The sequence below is a fragment of the Drosophila elegans genome, unplaced genomic scaffold (genome assembly GCF_018152505.1).
Source record: "Drosophila elegans isolate 14027-0461.03 unplaced genomic scaffold, ASM1815250v1 contig_476, whole genome shotgun sequence".
Lineage (NCBI taxonomy): Eukaryota > Metazoa > Arthropoda > Insecta > Diptera > Drosophilidae > Drosophila > Drosophila elegans.
In genome coordinates this window covers 20,043,278-20,052,725 of record NW_024545863.1, presented here as the reverse complement: position 1 = coordinate 20,052,725, position 9,448 = coordinate 20,043,278, and the positions used below count along the sequence as shown (strand labels likewise).

Here is a 9,448-nt window from a genome sequence, read left to right as displayed (position 1 = left end):
GAGGAAACTTGTACAAAAAATCGAATGATTATCAAAATCGTTTTCGGAAATACACTTTGGTGTACGCTTAAAACTATAAACATAAGAGGGAATGCAATCCATGTTGTCAGCAACTAGAATTCAAATAATGCGTTGAACTAGGCAGTTGGTTTGTTCAGTATGTCCTGCAGATTTGGAATCGTTATAAGACGGGAATCGGGCTCAGGACCATCCTTAACGTCGCACTGAAACTTGCTCTTGTGCATAAGGAAAGACTCCAAAGCGGCGAAGTTCTTGGATTTATCAAAGCCTGAAATTCACATGAGATGAACAAGACCGTGGAAGACCAGGTTTTAGGAGGTTAAATACCATCTATATAGCACTTCGTGGCATAGATGCCGTTCAGCAGATCCTGGGAAATCGGCTTAAGATTTTCCACATCCACATATTCCCAGTTTCCAAAGTCGCAAAACAAGATCTTCGCCATATTGTCCTTGATATCCTGACAAACTCCGCGATACCAGCTTTTGTCCTCGCTAAACAGCGCCAAGCACAGTTCACCAACGCTACAAAATTAACAATTAAAATATGTTTTAATTTGTTAACAGAAGCCAGTTCAACATTAATTTTAGGGCGATTCTTACTTTGGTACATAGCCTGGCACTGCATTGTGGTCGCACGCTCCTTGATTGGCTACTAAATTAAGAAAGGTCTGGTATTCCTCGGCCACCTTCACGTTCTGTAAGAAGCACGCGGTGATGAAGCCAGTTTCTGGCATTCCGCCAGCGTTTAACAGGATTATGTTGACTTTATATCCCAAGGGGACCAGATGTTTAGGCAAAACGTTGAAAAAATAGCGCTCGAATGGCTTTTTTTGCGTGCAATCGGTTAGTTTCTTGGTGTCAACCGAACGCACAGGAGTCGGAGAATTCGGAGGGGAAGGCGGCAGGGGAGGCAGATCCTTAGGTGGCTCCAGTAAAAATGGATCCAAAGTTGCCGGAGTGGGAGCAGCTTTTGGCGGAGCGTCCTTAGCTTTTTCCGGCGCCGGTGTAAACATAAGTGGCAACATGCGGCTTACTAAGGAGCGCTGATCACCGGAACTGGACAGCAGATCAACAATTGAAGTACTCGAGTCTTCCCTTTCCAGTTTCAGAATTTCCTCCTGGGCGCTGAGAGTGTGTAGTAGGTTGATGGCCGCATTGTTGGGTGGCACAGCAGCATCCGGAATATTGCAGACAGTTTTTAACTGAACTCGCAACAGGCTGACGGGCAGATTATCCAGGAAGCGACAGGATTTACGCAACGCTGACAAATGCAACTGGTGGTGGGCACCAGTGTCAACGTTCTTTACATTATACATCCCGTCTGCAACACTCAATACCTGCGAGAATGAAATGGTTTATTATTTAACTTTTCAATAGATCAGTTATCCACTGACCTCGCCTCGGAAGTGTCCTGTCATCTTGGAAGCAACCAGTACTATGCAACCTATGGAAACGTCACTAGAATCTCCAAAAGCGGCGCACTTCGACTCCAGACGCTTGAAGAGGCCTGCATACTGCTTGCTATTCGGGGAGCTTATGTAAACCTCCTTGTAGCTGACGACATGGGTGATGATCACTAAGGCATCATTCTCGATGGGATCTCTCCAAATCTTATGACCCAAATCGGAGATCTGACCCAAAAAGGTGCTCAGTCGGGCCATACAAATCTGCTCACCCCTGGCCAGCAAGGCTGCATTGGCGGCTCTCAACTTTTCCTTGGGTGGCGGGTTATCCAACTTGAATTTGACCGTGAGATCAGTGCCACATGACTCAAGCTCCTTTGGTACAGAGTCCTTAACCTGAGCGGCAAGGACGCGGATGGGCAAGCCAAGTAGCTCGCTGGGAATCCGGGTCAGCTCGCTGGTAACAGAAATCCGCCCTTCATCCATTTCGTAAACCAAGAAAGTGGGCGGGGGCCCTACAATACGGTCCAGAAGGAAGGCACGACGAAAGCCATCACTGGTGCGAGCGGCCACAAAGATGGTGCATTTCTCCTCGGGAAAGGGTCCCGTGAACGGTTGCCCCGGCTTTCCCGCCAAACTGGCATTCAAGTCATTGTTTATGTGATCCATCACGTTTATCTGGAGGAGAGCCAACCGCGACTCGTTGGCCGTTGGGTTCTGCCCAAACACGCGGATTACCTTAACCTCCGGATTCAGCTGCAGCATTTCCATGGGCAGACTAAGTGGTATGGTCATCTTGGGCTTGAGGTGGACATGATAAACGCCATCGTGGTTTCGCGTTCCCAACAAACGGAGCGTGAGGTTCTTATTAACCTGAACTCCAGTGTTGGTGGGCAATTTCGCACGGAAAGCGAAAGCCTTGTACTCGGCAATCTTGGGGACAACGTCATAGATATCCCGAAAAGGAGTGACCACGACAGCTCCATAGTCAATCAGACGAATGTCAGCCTCTTCCTTTTGAGCCCTGACAGTCAGGACCTGACCGCGGTGGATCTTGCCGTCCACATTGATGGCCACCAACGTATCCTCCTTGACGTTTTGCGAACGAATCAGCTTCTGGTTATGCATGCAGCGCTTCATGTTATCCGTCAGACGCTCCATGCTCTCCACATTGGCCACATGCATCACCCAGATGGGACCTTCCTTCTCCATGAACGTCACACGGCACTCGAAGAACTCCTCGCCCTTTGGCAATAAGTGTTCGCGCCAATTCTCAGAGAGTTTCGAGACGACTGTAGTCGATTCCACAGTGGTTGTTGGTGTTGACGTTGTACTTTCGATCATAACTTGAGTCTTTGGCGGGGTTTCACCCAGCGAAAGTTGAGTTGCAGCCATCTCTACGGTCTTGGCAGAGATAGGTTTTGACGGCTGCTGAATTGGCCTGTAGGCCACCAAAGGACTGGAATATTATTTATTTGTAATATTACCAAGAAAAACATAGGATGTAAGCCTAAGTCTAACTGCCCTCACAAAAGTTTAAAAAAAAAAAGTTAACACCTACGGTAAAGATGTAAAAGATGTATGACTATTTTACGCATTTACTCACGGCATGATGATGCAGAAGTACTTGTGCCTCTGCCAATCCAGCCGCTGGCATGCGTCCTGGCAATAGGATTCTCCGCACCGCTGGCACATAAGCCCGGCCGAATTTCCACAAACGACGCACACCGTCTGCATTTCGTCCGAATTAGTCGTTCCACGAATTCCCATTCACAAGATTCCAGAAACCGTCGAGAAGATAACTCCAAAGACGCCACGCGGCAATAATTTAATGAAAGAACAGCGAAATGAAAGGAATGACACAGAAAATGGCGGGCTAACGGAACTTTTTTATAAGAAATTGCGTAGTCTGTAAAAGAACACCGAAATAAACCCTTAACAAGCAGCTTAAACGTTTTTGAACTCTCAGTAAACGTTTACTTTGATCGAAGTGTATTATAAAAACGAAACAGCGTTACACTTAATTAATTTACTTAAATTTTAAGCTCACACACAACGCGCTTCTTAATACGAAGAGAACAAGAAAGAGGAGACACAAGTCAGCTTTTGTCAGTGAGACCGGTCATTTATCGGAAATCGATAGTTAGTTTTGTTGTCCAACACTAGTAACAAATAAGTTTGTAGCCAGATTTATTTAATGTTAAATTCCCTTACACTTTGGCTGCTTAATTTGGTAATCTTTAAAATCGTATATTAATCATTTTGTCTAAATTTTATTGGTTAATGTTCATTTAATTATAATTTTCATTGTATAGATAGCTTTACTCTTAGTTAAATAAAATTAGTTTGTTATACAAAGTTATGGTAAATTTTACGCTTTTTTGTGTTTGTATTATAAATAAATTCTTATATTTTTCTCAAATACGCTATATATAATATAAGCTATTTTCCCTAGTTTTACCTGTTTACCTAGCTAGTTTTCCGTAGCGAGAGCTGGCCACACTCTTGTTGTACGTTTTTGTTATCGATAATTCCCGCCTCTTCTGGGCATTGAGTGTGTTTCGCGAAATATTTGTTTACCAACTTAATTTTTTGGAAATAAGATCTTTCAGAGGATTGGCAACCAATATGAGCACCAGCAACAAAGGCGGTTACAAGACGCCGCGGAAGCAAAACCTGAAATCCATTGAAAACCTTACAAATTCGGAGGAGGACTCCGAAGATCTGGACACGGCGATGGTTGAGGATGCCGGGGAATCGGATTCGAAAGGCACCAGGCGCCGTTCCGCCCGACGTCCAAGTCCCACCAAGAAGTACCAGGCCTACAAAAATGAAAATAATGGAAAAACGCTGGATGATGCAGTGATGTCGGATGAAATGAGCAGTGAGCCGGAGAATCAGGATGAAGAAGAGGCTACAGAGGAGCTGGAGAATGCAGCCCGTCCAACTTCCAAGGACCTACACCTCATCCAATCCGAGTACAATGTGGCCGGCACCAGCATGTTTGGCTTCAACACGCCAAAAAAACGCGATGCCATGGCCGTGGCCGCACTAAATGCCACGCCCCGGACCCCCAAGACCCCAAAAACGCCCCGACTGGGGGTCAAAACTCCGGACACCAAGCGCAAGAAGTCCACGGATCAGCCAAAGACACCCGCCCATGTTCGCACCCGTGTGAAGAATCGTATGTAGTAGTCGTTCACTTACAATACTTGGTAGATCTACAGTTTTTCTTCTTTTTTTTTTTCAGAGATTGCCAAAATAGTTGCGGATTCGGATGAGGATTTCTCCGGTGACGAAAGCGACTTCCAACCCAGTGATGAAGATTCGTCCTCCAGCAGCAGTAGCAGCGATGGCGCGGATTCCTCGGAAAACGATGCGGCTGATGATGAGCCAAAGACGCCCTGCAAAGCCCGTCGTGCCATTGTGGTGCCCGTTCTGCCCAAAACTCCATCGGCAGCTCGTCTCCGACAATCGGCAAGGGCTAAGAAGTCGAATGAGTTTGTGCCCGAGAGCGAAAGCTATTTCCACTCGCATGCCAGCAGTAAGATCCTCACCTCGGATCATACATTGGATCGTTTAAAGAATCCCCGGCTGGCCGCCGATCGTGTGTTTAGCTTGCTGTCTGAAATTAAGCTATCCACCGAGCATGAGACGTCCATTAATGCCATCATGGAGGAGTACCGTTCGTACTTTCCCAAGTGGATGTGCATATTGAACGAGGGCTTCAATATACTTCTGTATGGATTGGGATCCAAGCGGCAGTTGCTACAGTCATTCCATCGCGAGGTTTTGGAGAAACAAACAGTGCTGGTGGTGAATGGCTTCTTTCCTAGTCTGACGCTCAAGGATGTGCTGGACAGCATCACAAGCGAGATCTTGGACGCAGGCGTTAGTCCGGCCAATCCGCACGAAGCGGTGGACATGATCGAGGAGGAGTTCGCCCTGATACCTGAGACGCATTTGTTTCTAATTGTCCACAATCTGGATGGAGCGATGTTGCGTAATGTGAAGGCCCAGGCGATTTTATCGCGACTGGCGCGAGTGCCAAACATTCACTTGCTGGCCTCTATCGATCATATTAACACCCCATTGCGTGAGTATTCATATGGCTTGTCAGCAATTCTTTAATGAGTTTGTGAACCAATTTATGCAAACAGCCTATCATTTACTTTTCTCATTTTGCAGTTTGGGACCAGGGAAAGCTGAGCAGCTTCAATTTCTCGTGGTGGGACTGCACCACCATGCTGCCGTATACGAACGAAACTGCCTTCGAAAACTCTCTGCTGGTGCAGAATTCTGGAGAACTGGCCCTTTCCTCGATGCGCAGTGTGTTCTCCTCGCTGACGACCAACTCGCGCGGCATCTACATGCTGATTGTCAAGTACCAACTGAAGAACAAGGGCAATGCCACATACCAAGGCATGCCATTTAGGGATCTCTACTCAAGTTGTCGCGAGGCCTTCTTAGTCAGTTCAGATCTCGCTCTGCGCGCCCAACTTACAGAGTTTCTCGATCACAAGCTGGTCAAGTCAAAGCGAAGCGTTGATGGCTCCGAACAGCTAACCATTCCCATTGATGGCGGACTGCTGCAGCAGTTCCTCGAGGAGCAGGAGAAGAAATAAACCGTCGATGTAATTTTAGAACATATTAATTTATTATCTAATATTGTTAAATACAATTACAATTTCGCTTTTTAAAAATGTCGTGATGCTGTCACTTGTATTGCCCATTAGTGCAGAATGTTCTTTGTTTGTCAATTTCTACACATTTAGATTGGCATGCATAAAAGTTGTCGGTTTACTAGAAACACGTTTTAGATGGCTAGTTTTGTCTTCCCCCAAACACTGATTTCCTTCTAATTGCGAGCAGAGCAACACAAAACTTAACACTCCAAGTGCTTCCCACCTTTGGGGATGACCGCAATTATATAAGATTAGGATTAGATGAGGCGAAATAAATATATAGCTAAGCATGCCAAAAGAATATAAAGAACTTCCTACCGGTCACCCCGCACTTCCATTTATTCCAAAGGCTAATATCGGTAACCTACTACTATACAGACACGCACATACATACACAGATTAAAGCATTGGACTTGTAACTAGTTAATTGTGCATTCGAAACAAAATGAAATTGCTGCGACTAAGGCTAGTTTATTTACACTTTCTGATAGATAGCAAATCACATGCAATGTCAATCGGAAGTACGCATACAATGGAAATCGTTCATAGTTGTATCTATCATTATTAATTTACGTTATTGCAAAAATTCTACCCTTTCCTGAATACCTGAATTGTACACACCAAGTTTACGATCTGCATTTTAGCATACAAAAATGTCATCTCTGCGCCGCTTTTCGCTTTTCGTTTGTTTAATAGTTAGATAAATTGTTATCACGTTTACTTTATTCGTACTTTTAACCTTCGTTTGCGGAGAAAGTCGAAATGTTCTGAATCAAACAGAAGAGAAACCACCCAAGAGAATCTCCCCTTTACAAAATGAATGCATTAGTGGTTTTTGTTTTTTGTTTTTTTTTTCAGTTTTTATCTGCTTACTATACACAAATTGCTACTGTTTGCTTTTATTTCGACAATGTTTTGCTTGTGTTTATAGTTTTGTACAACGAATTAATTACATTTTGCGCTTAAACAAAGAGAAACAAGTTTACTGATTTTAAATACTTAAGAAACGAAAAGAGAAACAAAAAATTAAAAGTAAAAAGGTGAATTCAGAGACGAATGTTGAAAAACAGAACTTGGGGACAATGGGAGCTCCCGCTGGTAAACAATTAATTTATACATTCTCCTCAACTTGAAGGGGGAGGGCGTGGATTTTGGTGGGTGGGTGCAATTAAACCTTGAAAGCTTTGAAAAGTGTTCCGAGTTTACATATAGACAATATATAAATCAACTTCATTATCATATCCGTATCATTACTCATTTACTCGTTACTCATTAGTCACATACTCATCGAATATACATCACAATCAAAGTGTACGCTTTGTAATTATACGCAGTAATCGGTAATCATAATCGTTATAATTATAATAATAATAATAGTTACGCATTCTCAGTGAATTTCTTTATTTTTTGTTGTATTTATGCCTTGGATTTTTTACTTTTTACTTTACTTTAAATTTAATTTATTTAATTTTAATTTTCCGTTTTTGTTTTTTATGCTCTTTTTTTGTTTGCATTATTGTTTGTTTTTTTTTCTTTAATTGCTGCTTTTGTTTTCAAGTTACTTTTGGACTTAAGATTAAAATTAATTCATAATTATTACTCGTAAACATATTAATCATAGGTAATATTAAATCAACAAATAAAATACATTTAAAATCAAGTTTTATCAAACTGAATTAAATTACTCGAAATCGAAACAATAAACGGTACTGCTTGCTTTGCTTTTGCTTTTGCTTCTGCATTTGCATTTGCATTATCTTTCTGCTGTTGATATAATTTTTTGTGTTTGTAGTATTGCCATATGCTTTTTTGAGGTTGGCCACTAATCGATCCATCAAATATTTCACATGCATGCTGCTTAAGTTAAAGTTCTCATTGTAATTGCAATTGTTTAATCGATTGTTGGTTTTGTTGTTGGTATTGGGTTGTTGCTTGTTGATTGTTGTTGGTGTACGATTTGCTGTTGCTGTTGTTGTTGGTGTGGTTGTTGTATTGTTGTTTCAGCTCATTTTCACGCGTTTCCTTGGTGGTCCAATTGGTGGGATTTGTTGTGTTGCGAGCGCACGAAATGCCTCCGCTATCAAATGTGAATGTGTTGTGATCATATTTTGCCACCCGGAAGTTTCCATCACATCGGTGGCATGACTGTAAAAATAGTTTAATCCGTTGGTTAGTTTAACTGGCTCGCAAAGATTTAACAAAGACTTGAAAGACTTACGTATTTATGAAATCTATCGTTTGTGCTTTCAATTGATCCGCACTATGGAGATCAGCTAATATTAGTGTTTCGGCTGCTGTTTCTACAGAGAGATTGACGCACAGCGCCTCCTCGCACATCACTTTCAGCTTTTCGAGTGCATACTGTTAGAGTAGATGCAATTATTTAGTTTATCAAGCCTGATACTTTGGTTCTTTAAGGCAGACTTACCTTATCAGCAGCCGCTAGGAGATCATCAGCCATTTTTTCTAGATTGGGCGCCTTGCCCGTGTATATGAATCGCAGCATTTCTTTAAGAACCTCATGATCCACATCGGTTATGGCGACACGATTCAGCTTACGCTCCTCCATCTCATGCTCAAACATGGCCGCAAAGACATCGCTGCGCGCTGTAATTTAAATAATTAAGAATTAAATTAGTTGAAGGGTATTTTAAGAGGCGTTAAAGGTCACTTGGTGTAACAAGCTCTTTATAGTTCAAATACAAATACAAATTTTAATTAAGAAATTAAAAATTTGAGTTTTAAAAGTATTTCTCGGTGTGTTTCCTTACCTGCCAGTATGGCCTTGTGCGCCTGGAACTCCCGACCGCCCACGGAGAGCGTGACGTCGCTGAACTTCTCGTTGTCAAAGAGATTGCCGAGATCCTCGGACAGCTTGCACTCGGGCACTTTGAACTGCACGATATTGGATTGTCCGGAGATGTTCACGCTGTCCGCGACGACGCTGACCTCGCAGAAGATGGTCAGCTTGTCCTCTGGCAGCAGGCCGTTGGCCTCGTCCAGCAGAAAGTCGCGGCGGATGAACTTCTTGAAGCCCCAATCTTTGCCCTGCACAAAACGGTAAGCTCTGCGGATAATATAATAATATTAGTGACTGAAATTCATTAAATAGTTTATTTGACATGCTTACCTTTGGGATTCCATGGCTTTGGTTTCCTCACGCTTGGCATTCAGTATGGAAAATTTGAACTTGGCTCTGACTTCTGATTTATTACACGAAACTAACAGTAAATATAATGAAAGGTAATCCTTGCTCTCCTCGTCGAGACCCTTGGGGTTAACGCGTAAACACCTGTCGAAGGGTAGACCATTTATTTAGTAATTGTCAGCGTAGTTT

At 43.0% G+C, this 9,448-nt stretch overlaps 3 protein-coding genes across 6 annotated transcripts in view; 1 reads left to right on the top strand and 2 right to left on the bottom strand.

Annotated features, from left to right (window-relative positions):
- Window positions 1-32: 32 nt before the first annotated feature.
- On the bottom strand, window positions 33-3,494 carry LOC108139324. The gene is made up of 5 exons (XM_017262033.2): window positions 3,033-3,494; window positions 1,418-2,885; window positions 624-1,360; window positions 349-545; window positions 33-289 (listed from the first exon to the last, which is right to left on the bottom strand). Exons 1-5 carry the CDS (start codon window positions 3,194-3,196, stop codon window positions 138-140), a joined length of 2,718 nt encoding a protein of 905 aa, XP_017117522.1. The 5' UTR covers window positions 3,197-3,494; the 3' UTR covers window positions 33-137.
- Window positions 3,495-3,966: 472 nt separating this feature from the next.
- On the top strand, window positions 3,967-6,186 carry LOC108139356 (origin recognition complex subunit 2). The gene is made up of 3 exons (XM_017262080.2): window positions 3,967-4,610; window positions 4,677-5,522; window positions 5,615-6,186. Exons 1-3 carry the CDS (start codon window positions 4,055-4,057, stop codon window positions 6,049-6,051), a joined length of 1,839 nt encoding a protein of 612 aa, XP_017117569.1. The 5' UTR covers window positions 3,967-4,054; the 3' UTR covers window positions 6,052-6,186.
- A 1,559-nt stretch (window positions 6,187-7,745) lies between these two features.
- The window catches only part of LOC108139181 (protein roadkill), a 63,265-nt gene continuing 61,562 nt past the window's right edge, over window positions 7,746-9,448 (bottom strand). For all 4 annotated transcript variants that reach the window (XM_017261806.2, XM_017261805.2, XM_017261802.2 and 1 more), the window contains 5 exons: window positions 9,242-9,403; window positions 8,883-9,178; window positions 8,540-8,718; window positions 8,330-8,472; window positions 7,746-8,256 (listed from right to left, as the gene is read on the bottom strand). In XM_017261806.2, the coding sequence (XP_017117295.1) occupies window positions 8,112-8,256; window positions 8,330-8,472; window positions 8,540-8,718; window positions 8,883-9,178; window positions 9,242-9,403 (925 nt within the window). In that variant the 3' untranslated portion in view covers window positions 7,746-8,111. The remainder of the gene's footprint in view (window positions 8,257-8,329; window positions 8,473-8,539; window positions 8,719-8,882; window positions 9,179-9,241; window positions 9,404-9,448) is intronic.

Excerpts from the sequence above, each read along its gene's own strand:
- LOC108139356 (XM_017262080.2), top strand. The coding sequence starts at position 4,055 with ATGAGCACCAGCAACAAAGGCGGTTACAAGACGCCGCGGAAGCAAAAC. Across the intron at positions 4,611-4,676 it reads TCGCACCCGTGTGAAGAATC|AGATTGCCAAAATAGTTGCG; the intron begins GTATGTAGTAGT and ends TTTTTTTTTCAG. Across the intron at positions 5,523-5,614 it reads TCATATTAACACCCCATTGC|TTTGGGACCAGGGAAAGCTG; the intron begins GTGAGTATTCAT and ends CTCATTTTGCAG.
- LOC108139324 (XM_017262033.2), bottom strand. The coding sequence starts at position 3,196 with ATGGGAATTCGTGGAACGACTAATTCGGACGAAATGCAGACGGTGTGC. Across the intron at positions 1,361-1,417 it reads CAGGACACTTCCGAGGCGAG|GTATTGAGTGTTGCAGACGG; the intron begins GTCAGTGGATAA and ends TCATTCTCGCAG. Across the intron at positions 546-623 it reads GTGCCAGGCTATGTACCAAA|CGTTGGTGAACTGTGCTTGG; the intron begins GTAAGAATCGCC and ends TTAATTTTGTAG.